This window comes from Mandrillus leucophaeus, unplaced genomic scaffold (assembly GCF_000951045.1).
Source record: "Mandrillus leucophaeus isolate KB7577 unplaced genomic scaffold, Mleu.le_1.0 Scaffold92, whole genome shotgun sequence".
In the NCBI taxonomy this organism is placed as follows: Eukaryota; Metazoa; Chordata; class Mammalia; order Primates; family Cercopithecidae; genus Mandrillus; species Mandrillus leucophaeus.
The window spans coordinates 324,126-346,630 of record NW_012110030.1 but is presented as its reverse complement, the minus strand read 5'-3'; the positions used below and the strand labels follow the sequence as shown (position 1 = coordinate 346,630).

General features: G+C 38.9%; 1 protein-coding gene across 1 annotated transcript in view; it reads right to left on the bottom strand.

Moving 5' to 3' along the window:
- The window catches only part of UHRF2 (ubiquitin-like with PHD and ring finger domains 2, E3 ubiquitin protein ligase), a 113,076-nt gene that overhangs the window by 85,539 nt on the left and 5,032 nt on the right, over nucleotides 1-22,505 (bottom strand). Inside the window, exons 2-3 of the mRNA XM_011969886.1 lie at nucleotides 19,192-19,422; nucleotides 6,400-6,659 (exon numbers count right to left, since the gene is read on the bottom strand). Coding sequence (XP_011825276.1) covers nucleotides 6,400-6,659; nucleotides 19,192-19,422 — 491 coding nt within the window. The remainder of the gene's footprint in view (nucleotides 1-6,399; nucleotides 6,660-19,191; nucleotides 19,423-22,505) is intronic.

The window sequence follows — 22,505 nt, the reverse complement described above, 5'->3', positions numbered from 1 at the left end:
AAAAAAAAAAAAAAAAAAGCTACAAACCACCTAGACATACTAAAATAAGAATGAATGCTCAGATTCTTCAGGTATTGCATATCATCTTTGGTCTCTAAAATATATTTAAACTGTCATATATCAACTACTTTCCCCCACACTGCTATTTGGCAGCAGCTGCCTGATAGTAATGGATAAAGCTGGGTCAAAAGGAATCTATCAATGATTTGTTCGCAAACTGAAGTGTGCATCAGAGTCACTCAAAGGACTTACTAGAACTCATATTGCTCAGCCACCCCCAGGACTGAGTCATCATATGTTTGGAGTGAGCCCAAGAATTTGCACTTCTTTTTTTTTTTTTTTGGTAGACAGGTTCTTACCATATCACCCAAGCTGGAGTGCAATGGCACAATCTTCACTCACCGCAACCTCCACCTCCTGGGTTCAAGCCATCCTCCCACTTCAGCTTCCTGAGTAGCTGGGACTACAGGTGCACACCACCATAGCTGGCTGAGTTTGTTTTGTAGAGACTGGGTTTTGCCATGTTGCCTAGGCTAGTCTCGAACTCCTGGGCTCAAGTGATCCACCTGCCTTGGCCTCCCAAAGTGCTAGGGTTACAGGTATGAGCCACCACACAGGCCAAGAATTTGCATTTCTAACACGTGATGCTGATGCTCCTGGCCAACGATCATATTTTGAGAATAAATGGACTAAGGCAGTGGTTCTCAACCATGGCTAGACATTACAATCATAGGGGATTATTATCACAGGGAATCACAGGGAATGAAATAGAATCACAGGGAATGATTAGAATCATTAGAACTTTCGAAGACATCAATGCCAGGGAGAGGGAAGGGGGCTCCCTCAGAAGGACTATCTGCAAATTCTGTGGGGAGAGGTCTCACGCATTGATTATTTTGAAAACTTCCTACACAATGTGTAGCCAGGGTTGAGGACCACTAGTCTAAGTAATTAAAATGAATCTAAACAAAATCCACTGAAAGCAGATGCTTCTTATACACAAAAGCAGGATCAAGATTTTAGCATTTGTCTGCTGATAAAGCAGTCAAATGATGAGTACAGATAAAATTTGACAGGATAGCCCAAGTTGTTGACATACCTATGGTTTAACTCAATAGAAGTTGCATGTGTGTGTTTTGCTTTAAATCCCAGGCAAAGTCTACAGCAAGTCTTCAGGTCATACTTGCAATTAAATATTTATATAAAATGTTGACCTCTGAAGGCAACACACAACTAGGCTACTACCAATTATATGTACCATGTCTGTGCTGAATCACAATATTGCATATTGGTTAACTCTTGGGCTCTGGAATCAGACAATTTAATAGATGTGACCCTTGGCTAATAATGTAATTAATCCTTGGTTTCCCCATACAAGAGTTAATGTAGCTACATTATAGTCATGCTAAAGATTACGTAGCATCTGTGTAAGAAGTTATGCTCAGAGTCTGGCACATAAGACAACATTCTCTAAAATATCATAAGCTATGCCACAGATATTATTTAAAACACTAATGGAATGACTGTCCTTCAAGATCACTACTTCCTTCAGTCAACATCCTGACTCTTCATCAATAGCTTCAGGGTCTCTACTTGCAAGACTGCTGTCAGTTTTGTGAATTCGGATGTTTAGGGCCTTTAAAAATGTTAATCTTAACCTTTAATATCTTAACTACAGAGAGGATAATTGATGGGAATATGCAACATTGAGGAAGCTATAAAACTGAACAGTACACACTTACTAAAATGAAATACGAGAAAATTTGATTTTTCTCCCTTTATATTAACCACTTAATGATTTGTAATTGTTTTAATGAAGCTTCATTTCAAAGACTGATAATCTGGTCTAGTAATCTATTAGATATGTAGATTACTATAAAAATAGTTTTTAAACAGCTCCATTTTAACTGACAAACATTGTATAGCCCAAAAGAATTCTGGAGGCAGGTTTCTTTTATCTCATGTACAATACATTTCCCTGCTTTTGCTAAATGATGGCTTGTTCAAACTACACTGCTACACTCAGAGGTTTGGAGATACAAATGTGTACAGGTTTGCCAAATAATGCTTATCACTCTAGGAGAAAAATGAAAAAGTAGTTCTTTGAGAGAGATACCATAATCCAGGTCTTTTAAGCTAAGTATTTAGTTTTCTTGGCTACTCTTCACTGTAGTTTTACATTTTGAGTCCTACTCTGAATATGCACCAGGTCCTGATGGTATTGTTTTTAAGGCATGGGAGTTGGAGGACAATATTCCTAGTAGGGAATAGCCAGTCCAGTACAACAGCAGCATCATCTGGTTTGTACTAGGTATCTTACTTCTAATGAAACTAGCTGGGTGTGGTGGCTCACACCTGTAATCCCAGCACTTTGGGAGGCCAAGGTGGGTGGATCACTTGAGTTCAGGAGTTCAAGACCACCTTGGCCAACATGGTGAAACACAGTCTCAACTAAAAATATAAACATTAACCAGGTGTGGTGATGCATGCCTATAATCCTAGCTTCTTGGGAGGCTGAGGCATGAGAATTGCTTGAAACCAGGAAGTACAGGTTGCAGCGAGCTGAGATCGTACCACTGCACTCCAGCCTGGATCACAGTGCAAGACTCTGTCTCAAAAATAAATAAATAAAGTAAGTAAAACAGGTTTACAGCATAACTATATGACAACCACATTCTATCAACTCACTTGGAGCTTACTACTCAATAAAAAGTCTGGCCAGGTGCAGTGGCTCATGCTTGTAATCCCAGCACTTTGGGAGGCTGAGGTAGGTGGATCACCTGAGGTCCGGAGTTCAAGACCAGCCTGACCAACAAGGTGAAACCCCGTATCTACTAAAGATACAAAAATTAGCCAGGTGTGGTGGCGGGCACCTGTAATCCCAGGTACTCGTGAGGCTGAAGCAGGAGAATCACTTGAACCCGCGAGGCAGAGGTTGCAGTGAGCCGAGATCGTGCCACTGCACTCCAGCCTGGGCAACAGAGCGACACTTTGCCTAAAAAATAATAAAATAAAAAATCTGTTTATTACTACTGTTAGGCTATACACTTCACCAGCTTTCTTCAGTGCATCCTCCATTCAAGGAAGAACTTGTTTAATGACTTACTGAAATCAACATGTACTTCATTATATTTTATAATTCATTTTTCTCATTATCACGAAGAATGAAACTTTTAACAAGCTTTGTATCACATCCATATCGGCTCATAACGATTCTTTTATCCAGGAGCTTATTTATTTTATACATCTCATATCTTATATAGTCCTTTCCTCTTTTTAAAGAGGTGACATTTACCTGTTACTAAGCTTCTGTTATTTTTCATTTTTCAAAGAAAGTTCAGCTATCATATTTTCAAGTTGCCAGCATTGAAACATTTAATTCCATCATGTAAAATTATTAGGGCAGGTAATTTTAGTCTTTTCACACATGTTGGATTTAGATTTCCCTTTACTTAACATTCATTCTAACGGACAAAAAAAGCAGCCAAATAAATGCTAAAGTACTGTGTTTTGTGCTCTAACATACACCAAACTGAAGTGTAGGGCCTATTCATTGGATAGTCTTACTTCAAAAGCAACTTTACGAGCCCCTAAAACTGTAAAATTTAATAAGCTTTTGTTCACTATTTAAAATTCCTTATTCTATGTCTATGTTGTGCCATTCTGCATAATATTATTTGCCAAACAATAACTCTTACTGGCCAAAATCAGATTCAAGGTAGTACTTTTCCTAATTATTTCTCCCATTTCCACAACAAAACTCAAGAACTTAAAACATTCTACTTATTTACCTCTTTTGACGCAGCATTTATAAACCCAGAGACCACTTACTATTACACACCAACTTCAACCCTTTTCTACGCCAGCCTCTGTTCAGTTCTGGCCAATCCCGGATCTAAATACTCAGATAACTGTTGGTACTATTACCATCTACCATGTCAAATAAGCAGTGTTGGCAGCTTAGCCACAACCACAATAAGTACCAGAAAAGTAAAGATTAAAGGGATCTACTTTTGATTTGTTTCCAGATATCCTGGAAATCTGAATACTGAAGTCTTTTTATACTGTTTTGTGATATGAAAAATAACCACCATTCTAGGATTTTGAACTTGTACTTGATAAGAATTTGGTAGCATAATATCTTCCATACATATTAATGTATTACTTGATTAGTGACTTAAGGTCATTTAGTATGTTTAATACATACTAAATCTGTCCCAACAGTAACTTTCATACTATAATTTTTTAAATGGGTAAAGACAATAGTTTACTATCAGAATCTAAACCCTCAAGATAAGTTCTTAATACCACTTCCAACCTAACAGTTTAAAGCCGATTTTGGGCCAGTCGTGGTGGCTCAGGCCTGTAATCCCAGCATTTTGGGAGGCCAAGGTGGGCGGATCACTTGAGGTTAAGAGTTCGAGACCAGCCTGGCCAACATAGTCAAACTCAGTCTCTACTAAAAAATACAAGAATTTGCTGGGTGCGGTGGCTCACCCCTGTAATCCCAGCACTTTGAGAGGCTGAGGTGGGCAGATCACAAGGTCAGGAGATTGAAACCATCCTGGCTAACATGGTGAAACCCTGTCTCTACTAAAAATACAAAAAAAAATTACCCAGGCGTGGCGGCGAGTGCCTGTAGTCCTAGCTACTCCGGAGGCTGAGGCAGGAGAATGGCATTAACCCAGGAAGTGGAGCTTGCAGTGAGCCGGGATTGCGCCACTGCACTCCAGCCTGGGCGACAGAGCGAGACTCCATCTCAAAAAAAACAAAAAAACAAAAAAACAAGAATTAGCCAGGCATGGTAGCAGGCACCTGTAGTCCCCAGCTACTCAGGAGGCTGAGGTAGAAGAATCACTTCAACCCAAAAGGCGGAGGTTGCAGTGAACCAAGATCGCACCACTGCACTCCAGCCTGGGCTAACAGAGCAAGATTCCATCTCTAAATCAATCAATCCATCCAATTTTCTTGGGGAAGTAGGATTGGGGAGTGACTGATAATCAATATGAGATTTCTTTTTGGGGGGATGCTCTTAAATTAGTTTGTGGTAATATGTCAAAAACAATGAATTATACTCTTTAAACAGGTAAACTGTACATGAACTATCTCAATAAAAAGCTGTTTAAAAAATATTTTGCACTGGGCACAGTGGCTCACGCCTTTAATCCCAGCACTTTGGAAGGCTGAGGCGGGAGATCACTTGAGCCCAGGAGTTCAACACCAGCCTGGGCACTATAGTGAGACCACATTTCTACAAAAAAATTAGCCGGCCAGGTGTGGTGGCTTACGCCTGTAATCCCAGCACTCTGGAAGACTGAGGTGGGAAGATCACCTGAGATCAGGAGTTCGAGACCAGCCTGGCCAACATGGTGAAACCCCATGTCTACTAAAAACACAAAAATTAGCCAGGCGTGGTGGTGCACGCCTGTAATGCTAGCTACTCGGGAGGCGAGGCAAGAGACTAGCTTGAACCTGGGGAGGCGGAGGTTGCAGTAAGCAGAGATTGCACCACTGTACTCCAGCCTGAGTGACAGAGTGAGACACTGTCTTAAAACCAAAATAAAAAAAAAATTAGCCAAGCATGGTAATACACATGCCTGTATTCTCAGTTACTTGGGAGGCTAAGATGGGAAGATCGCTTGAGCCCAGGAGGTGGAGACTGCAGTGAGTCATGATCACATCGCTGTATTCCAGCATGTGCAACAAAGTGAGACCCTGTCCCCACTCCCCACAACATATACATACAGATGTCACTCTAATGCTATTACACTACATGTTATAAAATAGTTTCCAAAATACTGTTAAAATACATATCAAAATACGTAATAGAGGCCGGACACAGTGGCTCATCCCTGTAATCCCAACACTTTGGGAGGTCAAGGGGGGCGGATCACTTGAGGTCAGGAGTTTGAGACCAGTCTGGCCAACACAGCGAAACCCCGCCTCTACTAAAAATAGAAAAATTAACCAGGCGTGGTGATAGGCACCTGTAATCCCAGCTACTCGGGAGGCTGAGGCAGGAGAGTCACTTGAACCCAGGAGGCTGAGGTTGTAGGAGGCGAGATCGTGCCATTCAGCACTCCAGCTTGGGCAACAGAGAAAGAGACTCCGTCTCAAAAAAAGCCCACCTAATAGAGAAAAAGACAAACAGAAACCCATACACCCTAAATTAAGCCAATATTATGATACTGAAAAATAAACCACTTAAGAATCAGAGACAATAGAGAGCTAAAGGGCCCTTATTTATTACAGTACAACAACCAAAACCAAAAAGTAACAAATTGAACATAATCTCTAAAGGATTTCTTCAGAAAGACTATTTAAAAGAATCTTGAAAGAGAAGGCTTTGTTTCTACAAATGAAAATATGAATAAAGTCCTCAATAGCTTGAGCACTTACTCATCATACTGGATATGGTAAATAACGTCTTCATCAGCAGCAACAGAGTCTGAATTAGACGTAGAGGGTACACTGTCCAATTTATTTGTGTTCTCTTTGGATTTATGCTTTATATTTCCATTAGTCCTTTTACAAGAACTGCCATTCTTCAGTGGAGTTTTGCCACGTGACTGTCCATCAGAAGCTCTAGTAACACTATGTATGTGTGCTTCAAACCAAGCACCAAGGCCGACATCTCTGGCATCCACCAATTCATTTACCTAAAAAAAGTTTAAAATCAGTTAATGAAGCTTAATTTTGTCTACTGCTTCATAAACGTTAATATAACTCAAGTTATCTGTGGGTTATCATGGTAAACAATATTTGCAGCTGCTCATGTTTAAAGTGATTAATAAGATTAGATCAAAACTATTCTTTCTGAATTGTGCTATCTTCAATCTATTGACTAAGATGAAAACTAACTTTCTTCCTGATTTCCTTCAATGAAATAGATGTTTTCTTTACTCCTTATTGACGTATACACTAGACTTTTGAAAATATAATTCTTATGTGCCTAAGAGTCATTCTTGCAAGTCATCAAGTAAGAATGACACTAATGAAAAGCCAGGACTTTAAACTATTATGACTAATCTGTTCCATTAATTTCTTCATAATCCTAAAGATAACTTACATAATCAGTCCAACCAGAAAATAGTAAAGCATGAAAAACAAAAGTTGAAAATGAGAGAATTATGCACAACGAAAAAAAAAAAAGAGTCTAATGAACACATCTATACGAAACGGTGAGGTTCCATCACTAGTTAGTAACTTACTAGGCAAATACATTTATCTACCACCACAAAGAACAAAGATAAAATATAAAAATGAACAGGGCTGTAAGGCACAAAATGGATGTAGTCAAGTCAAGTGGCTGGTCCAGAACTAACCCATGCAATCTGACAAAAGGAAAGAGTATTAAAAGACAGGTATATCAGAGAATTAAGAGTTATAAAATGGAAGGTTAAAAAAAAAAAATCCTCTCCTTTTAAACACTGTTTAAAAGATCAGGCCAGGCATGGTGGCTCACACTGTAATCCCAGCACTTTGGGAGGCCGAGGCAGGGGCAGATCACTTGAGGTCAGGAGTTCAACACCAGTCTGGCCAACATGGTGAACCCAGTATCTACTGAAAAATACAAAAATTAGCCAGGCATGGTGGAGCATGCTTATAATCCCAGCTATTCAGAAGGCTGAGGTAGGAGAATCACTTGAACCCGGGAGGTGGAGGCTGCAGTGAGTGGAGATCGTGCCAGTGCACTCCAGCCTGGGAAACATAGAGAGACTCTGTCTCAAAAAGAAAAACAAGGAAAAAAAAAAAAAAAGGGCCAGAGCCCTTTCAGGACAATAACCAAGAGAAATTCCTTCAACTTTCTTTTTAAGCCCTTAAAAAAGAAAAAATGAAATCAACACAAGATCACTATTTCATCCAGTTACCTTTTCCTTGAAGGTAGAAGACACCACTCCTAAGGTGTCTGATAGATGGCATACCTTGTGGGAGAAGTATATACTAAAAGTTAAGTATCAGTATGCCAGATAATATGCAAGGTTCCTTACTCAGGTATGTCTAACCCTAACAAGTTTAATTCGTTTTACAAAATATGGAAACAAAGGCTCTGAGAAATTAACTTCCTTTAGGTTAAAGCTAATGAAATATAAGGTTAGGATTTGAAGCCATCTTGACTTTGAAGCTTACATTCTTGCCATCATACCATGAACCTTGATAAATGACAAGACAGGTAAACAGCAACTTCAAAGGAAGTTAGGAACTTAGATGTAAGTTACTGAAAATATAAAAAGGTTTCAAACCACAAACTGACAGAGGATAGAAAGAATACAGACAAAACAAAAACTATCAACTGTCACTACTAGAAGAGGTACATTTGACCAAAGGCAGTGTATGTAATGAACATGGTAGCAATAAAATAGCTTGAAAGACATAATGTTTAATATTACACAAGAATGAAGAGTTTAGGAAAAAATAAAAACCTAACAGTCAACCAGGCTGGGTATGACAATCAGAGATGGAGCATGTCATACATAACATAAATTAATTCATGTATCAAATAAACATAGGCTCATTTCTCCCACACTAGTCACTGACAAATTTAAAGACATTTAGTCTCTTGTAGATAACACAATAAAAATGCAAATAATCAATGTTAAGGTCCATCATACTTGGGAGAATAAACTGAGGTTACTACTCTGTTGCAGCAAATCAAAATGTAAGTTTCATATATCACTATGAAAATATTGCAAAGAATGCAGCATATAGTTGATACTAAAATGGTAACAGCAAAAATACATTAAGCTGTATCAACCTTACTAAGGAACACGAGGAGGCACAAATGAAGCACTGAATTTGCCTATCAAATGTAAGATACTAGCACGAAGATCTAATAGCTGGCTACCTTAACATCTAAAAATAAAACTAAAGTTAACAGAAACCTAAATCAACCTCAAAATAATGCCATTGTTTGAACATCAACACATAGAACATATCAGCTCACAAAGGTAGGGCATTCTTTGAATATAGTAAACCTAGATTTACAACTGGAAACAAGAATTTTTCTTTTCTTTTTTTTTTTTTTTAAACACAGGCTATCTGCTGCCCAGGCTGGATGCAGTAGTGTGATCACAGCTCACTGCAGCCTCCTACTCCTGAACTCGAACTCCTGAGCAGCAGGACTACAGGTATATGCCACCACACCTAGCTAACGTTACTTCTTGTAGAGACAGAGTTTGCTGTGTTGCCCAGGCTGGTTTTGAACTCCTGGCCTCAAGCAATCCTCTTTCCTTGGGTTTCTCATAGTGCTGAGATTACATGCACGAGGCACCCTGCCTGGCCAAAAAAATATTATCCTACCAAGTATAGTAAGTATCCTACTAAGTATTGCTGTGAGTAACCACTCACAGCAATGCATATAAACTGGGCGGGGGCAGAAATGCTCTTAAATTTAAAACTTTCTGCACATTGGATAGACATACTAAGGCAAAATTTGAATAGGCCAAGATGCATGCAAGATATTAAAGCTGTTTTATAAAGCCTGGATTTTAAAGGCAGTTCAGAGGAAAAATACTTAGGCCTGTGTGATTAATATGAACACAGAAGATCCTGCCATGGTAACTAAGTAATCTAGTACAAATTAAGAACTGAAATAATTAGCTAGAGGAGTAGCAAAATAGCAGACAAGACGACAAAAGAGGAAAACAGAATTTGCCTATGTGGGAACATCTGAATTGTACTCATGAGATTTTTATTGATGTAACTGAGTGACAACACGGAGAGGCCAACGCCACTGAAAGAACAATTACTTACTTCCCAAGAGAAGGAGACATACAAGAAAGCACTAGGTTTGGTCAGGAGGCAGAGGGAACTGGGGAAAATTAGGACCCAGAGCCTTTATTGTGTTTTCCACGGAAAGGCAAGGCAGAGGAAACAAGATGGCTAGTTTGAATAATGTCAGTGGGCTTTGGATTGTAGGGGTGGTCTATAGTTGTTTGGTACCTGACCCTGGGTGATCATGGCAGAATATTGGCTTGGTGTTTAAGAGTTAGATAAAGGAGGTAGTTAAGTGCATAGACTCAGGATTAGATGTTTTGTATATGAAAGGCAGGCTCACTGATCAGCTGTTTACAATCTCTAGGAATAAGCTAGCCCTAGGAAGAAGGGCAGTCCCTCCTCAGCCAGTAAGGCCCCCAAAGATGTCAAAACACCATATACAATTATTTTTAAAAGATTAATATGGGGGGGAAAAGGAGCTGAGCTAAAAAGCTAAAAAAAAGTTTAAGCCAACCACATAATTCTATACTTAAGAGCTGCATTTATTCACATCAAACATATAGCCACATTTAGGGCCAGGCATGGTGGCTCACGCCTGTAATCCCAGCACTTTGGGAGGCCAAGGCAGGTAGATTACCTGAGGTCAGGAATTCAAGACCAGCCAGGCTAACATGGCGAAACCCTGTCTCTACTAAAAGTACGTAATTAGCCAGGTGTGGCGGTGTGCACCTGTAATCCCAGCTACTCAGGAGGCTGATGCGGGACAATCACTTGAACCCAGGAGGTGGAGGTTGCAGTGGGCCAAGATTGTGCCACTACTCCAGGGCAAAAAGAGTGAAACTTCATCTCAAAAAAAAAAAAAAAAAAGCCACATTTAGAGAAAAGGTTTTACCTGTCCAAATATCTAATATGTTTGAAAACTAAAGTATGGGAGGCAAGGAGCAATCAATAAAAAAAGAAAATACCAACAGCGAATATTTGACAGTTTTACTATATGCTAGGTATCATATGGTCTGCGGAAAACACTTCAGCTCTGCAGGTAAACCTAGGTTCAAGTTCTTCATCTATCACCTACTAGGTGTAACCATGAACAAGTTACTTAATTTGTCCCAGCATCTTGCAGTGTATTTGAAATAAAGTGAGAAAATTCATGTAACGTGCCAACCCAGCAAGCATATAGTACACACAAATGAAACAACTGTCTCCTTACTAAGTATATATGCTCAATGTTAAGACTCATTAAAACTCAAAGAGTATAGTCCGGGTGCAGTGGCTCACGCCTGTAATCCCAGCACTTTGGGAGGCCGAGGCAGGCGGAGCATCTGAGGTCAGGAGTTCGAGACTAGTCTGGCCAACATGGCAAAACCCCCACCTCTACTAAAAAACACAAAAATTAGCCAGGCGTGGATCCCACCACTACACTCCAGCATGAATGATAGTGCAAGACTCTGTCTCAAAAACAAAAACAAAAACCGTAGAGTATAGTCTTATTACCATACTGTTAGTAAACATTAGCAGTTAACCAATACATACTTTACCTCCTTTAATTATAATACAAAATAATTCCCATTTTCTAATGAAGTTCAGACAAGAAATACATTTGCTCAAGAGAGACACAGGTAAAAAATGTGGGTGTTAAGCTGAGAACACAGGTTCTCCAACTCTGAAAATCGTTCTCTCATTGTACCATCTTCCTTTTTTTTTTTCTTTTTTTTTTTCTGAGACGAAGTCTTGCTCTGTTGCCCAGGCTGGAGTGCAGTGGCGTGATGTTGGCTCACTGAGACCTCTGCCGCCCAGGTACAAGCAATTCTCCTGCTTCAGCCTCCTGAGTAGCTGGGATTACAGGCATCCACCACCACGGTGGCTAACTTTTTGTATTTTTAGCAGCGATGGGGTTTCACCATGTTGGCCAGGCTGGTCTCAAACTCCTGACCTCAAGTGATCCATTTGTCCCCCGCCTCCCAAAGTGCTGGGATTACAGGCACGAACTACCACACTCAGCCCCATCTTTCTTTAATTACAAATTTTAAAATGCTGGGCTGGGTGTGATGGCTCACACTGTAATCCCAGCATTTTGGGAGGAAGTGGCAGGAGGACTGTTTGAACACAGGAGTTCAAGACCAGCCTGGACAACATAGTGAAACCCTGTCTCTACAAAAAAATTGAAAATTAGCTGGGTATAGTGGCACAGACCTGTAGTCCCAGTTATTCAGGAAGCTGAGGTGGCAGGATCGCTTAAGCCCAGAAGGTTGGGGCTGCAGTAAGCTATGATCATGCCACTGCACTCCAGTTGAGTGACAGAATGAGATCGTCTCAAAAAAAAAAAAAGCAAAAGCAATATGGTTCTATTTACATCAAGTTCAGAAACCAGAAAATGAGGGATTAGCGTTGCATAAATAAGTTAAAGATTATTAACACGCTGTTAAAGGTTAATATTAATAAGAAAGTTAGTAAAGAACAAAGAAATGATTACCATAGAAGTCTGGGTAGCAGTTACAACTAGGGAAGAGGGAGTTATAATCAGGAGGAGGCACCTGGTAAGTTCCTGGGAGTATTGTTATTCTATTTCATAACTTGGGTAGTGTTTATAGACACTGATCGTACTCTTTATATTGTCTAATACATTTCATAATCAAAAAGGTTAAACATCAAAAACTGTACTACGGACAAAAGAAATACTATACTAAGATATCAATGATAATTTTCCGCTTTCCAGTACTTTCTATTATACAATAAGCATAAGAAAACATGTAAGAAATTTAACAGTGCCACATGTTCAGCTAAACTGTAAAGGCTTACCATCATCATTCTAAACCGTCATCATTTAGGCCAGGATGACAGCCATTTGAAAAGTACGATGTTTCTGGTATCATAAAAAAATTCCATATACAAAAACCAAAATTAAAACCAACTTAGGTTCGAACGTCCATCTTATTGCAGAAAATTAGTTCCCAATCTAGACCCGGTGTGATTCAATTTGTGTTAAATGCACACACAATGTGAATGGATGGACCCAGCCTCTGTATAATCTTTCACAGGCTCTCCATATGTGGTAGTGGTATCTAGTTTCTTGCAATAACTATGAAAATATCTGAAACTGGTTAAATATTGCTTAGTTATCAAACAGAGCAAAATAATGATACTGGGTAATAAATAACTTCAGATTAAAATTTCTCTTTTTTTTGAGACGGGGTCTTGCTCTGTCAGCCAGGTAGGAGTGCAGTGGCACGGTCTAAGCTCACTGAAACCTCCGCCTCCTGGGTTCAAATGATTCTCCCGTCTCAGACTCCCAAGTAGCTGGAATTACCATGCCCAGCTAATTTTTGTACTTTTAGCAGAGACAGAGTTTCGCCATGTTGGCCAGGATGGTTGCAAACTCCTGACCTCAGGTGATATGCCTGCCTCAACCTCCCAAAGTGCTGGGATTACAGGCGTGAGCCACTGTGCCTGGCCTAAAATTTCATCTTAACATATAGTTTAAATGTTTACCTATGCCAGTTCTGAATAAAGTTAATTTGAAAATTCATCTTTTGTACCTGCTTAACATTCAAAGAATATTTCAGTCAGAAGGGAAAGTCCAAAACGGTTTGCTCATCCATAAAGCAATTTCAACTACAGAAAGCTCTACATCTATAAAAACAAAAAAAATTTCCCAAGTGGCATAACCAAGAATTCAAGACAAAAGCAATAAAACACCCAATTTTTACATGACTTATAATCAACTTAAAGTTTTTATATATTAACTACTCAGACTTGCACTATAGGAAATACAAAAAACCCAATGCAAATTTAAAACAAACCAATTTAGACCAGGCACAGTGGCTCATGCCTGTAATCTCAGCACTTTGGGAGGCCGAGGCAGGTCATCACCTGAAGTCAGGAGTTCAAGATCAGCCTAGCCAACATGGTGAAATCTTGTCTCTACTATAAGTACAAAAATTAACCAGACATGGTGGCGGGTGCCTATAATCTCAGCTACTCAAAAGGCTGAAGCAGAAGAACTGTTTGAACCCAGGAGGCAGAGGTAGCAGTGAGCTGAGATGGCTCACTACACTCCAGCCTGGGCGACAGAGTAAGATTCCATCTCAAAAATAAAATAAAAAAAAATAAAGCAAATCATTTCAAAAGCAGCAGCTTCTAAATGGTTTTTCAGTTTAGTCAACAAGTCAGTATGTGATAAAAATTCTGTGAAGGCAGAATACCGATTACAAAAGATATCCAACTATTTACAGAATGAACTATCCAGAAATATGTACTTCTATCTGAAAAAAAAAAACAAAGGCATCAGTCAAAATTTCAAATACCTATGACAATTACTAAGGTTCATCCCTCCAAAAGTAAATATATCTACAGTAGCTTCAACTAAGACTAAACAGAGCTCTAAATTTATTACTGTATGAACAGCAGCCTTCTGAGAATTACTAGATTCCTATGGGCTCCTAAACGGGGAAAGGGAGCCTTAATGTAAAATTTACTTCCCAATTTGTATAACCAAGCAGCAGCTGAACTGAAATTTGAAACCAGGTCTCATGGCAAAGCTCAAGTCTTTAACATCTATACTACACAATAATAGGAAATAGAAGAGATGTCAAATAGAGTTTAAATTCTGTAGTTCACAGCCAAAGCACTAACACCCAAAATAAAAAGCAAAGACCTGCTGAGAGAAGTAATTTCTCATGATGCTCTTCTGAATTAGACTGGGGAGGGAAGAGGAAGGAATAGTGGGGTACTGAGAAGTTTGCTAAACAGAAATTTAAGTTGACCTGAACTGCTGAACCTTGATTAATCTCAGATGTGCAGATACATAAACTGGCCCTCCTTTGAAAGCAAATTCATCCTGTCACTGCCAAAACGATCAATTCAAAAGCAGCCGACTGTAAACTCTGGTCAAAGATGAAAAGTAATATTGTAAGCTTAATATACAGATGGTTACGCAAATATTCATAGATGTACATATACATAGGTTAGTACAAATATGTATTATTTACCTGCTGTCTGCTGAAGGCTCTAAAAGCAATGACACACCAATAGTAAGAAGCATACCTAGAGCCAAGATCTTCGTTTTATTTTTTTAAATTTATTTACTTTGAGACAAAGTCTCAGTCACCCAGGCTGGAGTGCAGTGGCGCGATCTCGGCTCATTGTAACCTCCGCTTCCTGGGTTCAAGAGATTCTTCTGCCTCAGCCTCCCGATAGCTGGGATTACAGGCATGTGCCACAACGCCCAGCTAATTTTTTTTTTTTTTGTATTTTTAGTAGAGATGGGGTTTCACCATGTTCGCCAGGCTGATCTCAAACTCCTGACCTGAAGTGATCCACCCTCCTCGGTCTCCCAAAGTGCTGGGATTACAGGCGTGAGCCACCGTGCCCGACCCCTATCATTCGACAATTAAAGGAACCTTGGAGAAATGGTTGATTCTAGGACTGAAGCAGGAAATACACAAGATGTACCTGAAGCATGCTGTAGTGCCAGAAAGTAAGATAATGCTTAAGAAAAACAAAACGCCCACAATAATGGGGGATATAGGAGTATGTCAAAGGGACACAGTCATCAAATAAATGAGTTTCTAACGGCCAAAAGTGGAACAATTTGAGCATGAGTCCATACTGATGTAAATGTCTGAATAAATACACCTCCCATGTTGAATAATTTTAAATAATTTTTGTAGAGGGCGTACATTAACTTCCCACTCCTTAAGTGTGGACTGTACAGTAACTTTCTCTTAAACAGTACAGTATGGAAAGACAGGAAGGGGGGTGTGGGGTGAGTTTAATAGAGGAGAAACTTGACCAACACTACCCCAGCAGATGATTAAGGTTCACATCAGTATTAATGTTATTACTGATGTAAAACCTAAGTTATACTTAGCAAATAGAATATTGATAGTATGTGCTCTTTATACGTGATGAAAACACCTCTGTGGTCTTCCTCCCCAAAGCAAACGCAGACAAATAAGGAAAACAAATGAATCTTAATGGGGGAGATTTTACAAAATACCTGACCAGAACTCCTCAAAATGGTCACATAATCAGGAAAAAAAAAAAAAAAAAAAAAACCACCCAAGAAATTGTCACAGTCAATGTCAAAGGAGATTTAAAAACTATATACAGTATAGTACCCTAGTGGGATTCTGGAACAGAAAGAGGACATGAGGTAAAAGCTAAGAAAATAAGAGTCATTAATTTCAACAAATATACCATACTAACTTAAGATGTTAACAGGGAAAACTAGGTGTGCAATATACAGAAACTCTCTCTACTATCTTCAATTTTGCTGTAAATCCAAAACTGTTCTAAAATAAGTTTATTTTAAAAGCAATGACGGAGGTGGTAACACAAATAAAAAAGTACTAATGTAAAAAATGCAGAAAGTACTGGTATTTAAAAGGTGGATGAAATCAGAGTAATATAGAAAAAAATGGTAAGCTGGCTTTCAGTGCTAAAAATTCTGTCTTGTGACCACTACATAGCACTGTTTTAATTTACATAAGTCTTAACTTATTCCCAGATTTTACCTCTTGTTATTGCAATTTTTTTCCTGTTCTAATTGACGTAGTAATTCCTTGAACTATCAGTAGCTCAATGTTAACTTTGAAGATAGCCACTTTAGTGATTGCTCATAACTTTCTAAAACATTTTCTCAGCTTTCCCAGGTATCCATAGGCTATAATTTTGCCTTCTCTAATATTTACACTTTATTTTGTTCTCCTGCCTAATTGCATTATCTAGTACTTCCAAAAAGATGTCAAATAAGGAAGCATTAATTGGCTTCCTCATCTGGCTTGTCTTTAAAGGGAATATTGGTATAGAATGTAGTTTAAGATATTAACCTATGCTATCTATTCCTTTTATCAAGAGTTCTTTTTTTTTTTTTTTGAGACAGAGTCTCACTCTGTTACCCAGGCTGGAGTGCAGTGGCACAATCTCGCAACCTCCACCCTCCAAGCTCAAGCAATTCTGCCTCAGCCTCCCGAGTAGCTGGGATTACAAGCACCAGTCACCGCATCCAGCTTATTTTTTGTATTTTTAGTAGAGATGGGGTTTCATCATCTTGGCCAGGCTGGTCTTGAACTCCTGACCTCATGATCCACCTGCCTCGGCCTCCCAAAGTGCTGGTATTACAGGCGTGAGCTACCGCGTCCAGCCAAGAGTTTTTTTTTTTTTTAATCACAAATGACTCAAATTTGTATTTAAATGCAGAAAACATTTTAAATTAATTTGTTTTCTTTGGTTTATTAGTACAATGAATTATACTGAAACATTTTAAAATAATGAACTGTCCCCACATCCTGACAAACCATACGTGCTTTAAGTAATATATTTTTAATAAGCAGCCATAATTTTTTAAAAGCAAGGTAAATCAGTGAATATAGCCATAATTCTATTTGCTGACTAGAACTTACGTTTTATGTCAATGTTAGTGATGCTGATGTGCTTTTTGTCATGTTTTAGTATCAGTATTAAACTCAATTTATAAAGCAATAGGAAGCTTTCCTCCTTTATGTTGTAGGTAAATTTAGGTAACATTATAATGATCTACTCCTCATAGGTTTAAAACAGTTCAGCAACTCAAACCTGGTACTTTCTTTGGAAACATAGTTCTATCTCTTCTTAATCTTTCCATATACATATTTATATCTGTTGGCATTTTTCCATATATCCAAAATTATCTCCATTTGAATAATTTTGAATAATTTACTTCATCTACCGATTTTCAATTTTTGGTCTTAAATGCTTTGAAAAACAGTATAGGTGCCCATTTATCCCAACTGATAAGAATTAAGAAGTTACAAAGATAGCTTTGAAAGGTTGCTGGTTACAAAAGTCAAATAAATCAATTTCATTTCTATATATCAGCAAACAGATTACTATTTTAGAAGATAACTACATATAATAATTGCATCAAAAACAAAGCTACCAGAAATAAAGCAAAATATTAAATATGTAAAGAGAGAACTAATTAAGATGTCAAAGATCCAAGTTAGCTGGGCACGGTGGCTCACGCCTGTAATCCTAGCACTTTGGGAGGCCAAGCAGGAAGATCACTTGACCTCAGCAGGTCAAGGCTACAGTGAGCCGTGTTCACGTCACTGCAGTACAGCCTGGATGACAGAGCAAGATTCTGTCTCACATAAATAAATAAATAAATAAATAAACAAATACAAGAAGGAAAGAAAAGATCTAAGTTAATGGAGAAGTCTATTCATGAATTAAAAGACTTGACATTGTAAAGATGTCGATTCTCCAAGCTCATCTATAGATGCAATTCCCATAGAATCCCATCAGATTATTGTAGAGCTTTACATGCTATTTCTACAGTTTTTGTATCCAAATACTAAAAGCCAAGAAAACCAAGAGACCCTGAACGTGAAAAGAAATTGGGGAGATAGGAGAAAGGGAGATCAAAACAGTCCATAAGGCCACAGTACTCAGAACAGTATAGGAACAGAGCTAGACAAATAGACCAATGGAATGAAGTATAGCAGTTTGGCAGTACCCTGTGGGTGAACAACTAGCACTTCTAATCCTAGGTAGAAATTCTTGAACATATGCACCAGGATAACAGAAGGTTCAAAACAGCACTGTTTAAAACAGTTGAAACTGGAAACAGGCCAGGTATCTATGCATTAGATTAAATATACTGTGGTATGTTAATAAAATGGAATGACATAATAGTGAAAAGCAATAAAACACAGCTATATGCAGAGAATCTTTCAATGCTGAGAAAAAGTAGAATTCCATCATATAAAATTCAAATATAGACAAAACATACTGCCTAGAGAAATATACGTAAGTAGCAAAACTAAAGAAAAACAAAATGAGCATAAAGGTCAGAATAAGCAGTTTACCTCTTAGGGAGACAGGCGGAGAAGTGTTCCGATAGGGACACATACGAGGCTTTAAAAAGGTATTTAAGGCTGGGCAAGGTGGCTCACCTCCGAAATCCCAGCACTTTGGGAGGCCAAGGTGGGCGGATCACCTGAGGTCAGGAGTTTGAGACCAACCTGGCCTACATGGTGAAACCCTGTCTCTACTAAAAATACAAAAATTATCTGGGTGTGGTCCTGCACGCCTGTAATCCCAGCTACACAGGAGGCAGAGACAGGAGAATTGCTTGAACCTGGGAGGCAGAGGTTACAGTTAACCAAGATTGTACCATTGCACTCCAGCCTGGGTGACAGAGCAAGCCTCCATATCAAAAAAAAAAAAGTATTTCAAATCAATCTACCTCTTAACCTTGGTGCAATTACACAATTATTTCCTTTACTGCTCTTTAAACTGTACATATACATCTTGTACATTTGTCTACGTATTTCATATCAATTTTTAAAAGACTACTTTTAAAAGTTACTATATTAACATCCCAATCTTTATTTTCAAATGGCAATCACTGTTTACTTACTCAAAACATCCTGAACACAAAAGAAATTTATTTGTATTCTCGCAACAGTAAGTCTGAAGAAAACAACATACCTTATATATTCCAAAGCCAGGATCAATAAGACGGGCACGAGCTGATGTAGATGGCTGACTGGAAGGTCCTACCCTCGGAGCTTTCTTTACTTTAGGTGGACTATTAGAACAGGGTTTAGCCTCAATCTGTGTAGATGTGCCAGGAAGATGATCAGGGTCTGGGCGAACTAGCAGCTGAATTATATCATTCAGTCCAACATCATAGTCAAATAAGGTATATCCATTTTCCAACTAGAAAATAAAGAAAGAATACTGAAATGCTTCTCTAAAATGTATCTTTCTACGTTTTCAGTTGCTCAAATGTCCTAGCGAAACTTAAAATCCATAGCACTACAATTTAGAAATTTTAAAACCATTCTTACTACTTAATGGCCTCTGATGTCAGTGTCTTCTCTGGACCCCAATAAATTCTTAATAGTTACTCCATATTCACTACAGAGAACACTGCTAGCCATTAAAACAAAAAAATGGGCCAGGCACAGTGGCTCACGCCTATAATCCCAGCACTTTGGGAGGCCGAGGAGGGCAGATGATGAGGTCAGCAGTTCGAGACCAGCCTGTCCAACATGGTGAAACCATGTCTCCACTAGAAATACAAAAATTAGCCAGGCGTGGTGGTGCGTCTGTAATCCCACTACTCAGGAGACGGAGGCAAGACAGTCTCTTGAACTCCAGAGACGGAGGTTGCAGTGAGCCGAGATTGTGCCACTGCACTCCAGCCTGGGCAACAGAGAGAGACTCTGTCTCAAAAAAAAAAAAAAAAAGGCTGGGTTCCATGCCTCACATCTGTAATCCCAACATTTTGGGAAGTCAAGGTGGGAGAATCTCTTGAGCCCAGGAGCTCCAGACCAGTCTGGGTAACCCCATCTCTACAAAAAATAAAAATAAATAAATTAAATAAAAAACTTAGGCGGGTGTGGCTGCACATGCCTGTGGTCCCAACTACTCAGGAGACTGAGGCGGGAGATCACTTTAGCACAGGAGGTCGTGGCTACAGTGAGCCATGATCATGCTACTGCACTCAAGTCTGGGCAACAGAGTGAGACCCTGTTTCTAAATCAATCAATCAATCAAACCCAAAATGTTTCATGGTTGCTGTGACCTTATGACCTACACAGGAAAACTCTAAACTAGATTTAATTTCTCATCAAGTTTTATTTTTAATCAGTGCTTGAATCAACTTCAAGAAATGTGAATTTTCAAAGTTGTTTTATGACCTCATTTTTCATAAAGACATTAAGTCACCAGCTCAGTGTTTCACTTTTTACAAAAAAAGACAGTAAGTTAAATATTTTATCTTTCTAAAGCATTATCAGGGGCCAGGCGCGGTGGCTGAAGCCTGTAATCCCAGCACTTTGGGAGGCCGAGACGGGCGGATCACGAGGTCAGGAGATTGAGGCCATCCTGGCTAACACGATGAAACCCCGTCTCTACTAAAAAAAAAAATACAAAAAAACTAGCCGGGCGAGGTGGCAGGCGCCTGTAGTCCCAGCTACTCGGGAGGCTGAGGCAGGAGAATGGCGTGAACCCGGGAGGCGGAGCTTGCAGTGAGCTGAGATCCGGCCACTGCACTCCAGCCTGGGCGACAGAGCAAAATAAAGCATTATCAGTAGGTTTTTATTTTTTAAGTCAAGCAGAAAAAAAACCAAGAAGGAATAATTCTAATTCTTGCTCATGCTACTCCACTTGCCTGAAGTTCTCTAATTCTATCCATCTGCAAGAATTACAACGTTTTATCAAGAAGTCTTCCAGGATGAATAGTGAATAAATTATCTTGCAACCCACCCATATTTTGGCAAGGGTTATGGGTTGAAATCCTAATCCATGGTACTTGAGAATGTAACCTTATTTGGAAACAGAGTCTTTTAAAGAGATAATCAGGAAATAAATTTAACAAAAGAAATGCAAAATCTACTGTTATGGGCTAAGGAAGTTATGTCCCTGCCAAAATTTTTTGTTGAAGTCCTAACCACCAGTACCTCAGAATGTGACTTCACTTTGAGATAGGGTCTTCAGAGAGGTAATTAAGTTAAAACAAAGCCATTAGGGCCCTAATCCAACATGGTTAGTGTCCTCATAATAAGGGGACATTCGGAAAGATGCAGCAGGAAGACAATGTGAAGACACAAGAAAAAGGCAGCCCTGTGAATGGAGTGATGTACCTAATACAAGCCAAGAAAGAAAATTTCCAGCAAAGTGTAAAGGGTTCTCCCCGCTAGAGCTATCAGAGGATGGTCCTGCTGACAACTTGGTAGACCTCTAGAACTGTGAGAGGGTAAATTTCTATTGTTTTAAGCCACCCAGGTTTTGCTACATTAATACAACAGCCCTAGAAAATTAAGTCTCCATTTTGTTTCTTTATAAAGTTCAGTTGACAATTTCACTATGATACAATGAAACAAGAAAACTAAACTCCTTTCAGGCCAGAACTATCACTTTCCCAGAAACATAACCGATTTTTAAATTGCTCATTTTCTACTCTTCATATGTATTACTTTTCAACATTCACAACTCTAACAAAGTAACACCGTATTTGAGAAGTCAACCAAAAGGAAATAAAAGTTAAGTCCGGAATTTAAAACTTTTAATCTACTAGATCAGTAATTTGAAATCTGGTGGTCCAAGAACCCAACAAGCACAATCTCAAACACTATAGGTATTCGTATTTGTCAAGCAGAACAAGGGATCAAGAATTTCACAAGTTTCCCAGTCAGGGAATTAAATTATGTACTACCTCACAAGTTACCATGCTCACTCTAAACAAGTCTAAGCAGTATCCCAAGTCAGTAAGCAAATAAGCCTTAATAAGGATAGGGATGTGAATATTGCTTCCTTGGTTAAAAACAAAACAAAACAAAAAGAACACCCCCTAAACAACAACAACAACAAAAAAAAAAAAAACAAAAAAAAGGAACACCCTCTAGTCTTGAACTCCCATAGACGAGAAAAAAAAAAACCCAAAAAACTCAAGGAGCAAACACTTCATTCACACCATCATTTTGACACTCTCCAACAGCCCCCACAAAAAAACTCAAACAAAATACCTCACTAATTCTGAAGGAGCTGAAAAAGCATAACATAGAACTGATAAACATTATGACTATTTTTAAATGGAAGTGTTTAAAGATAATAAAAACTCTAACAGTATAAAACATGCAAATTGACTAGCAGGATATTTCCAAAAATGAAGATAGCAGTTAAAGTGATAAAACTGCTGGAAACTGGCTGGGCGCGGTGGCTCAAGCCTGTAATCCCAGCACTTTGGGAGGCCGAGACGGGCGGATCACGAAGTCAGGAGACTGAGACCATCCTGG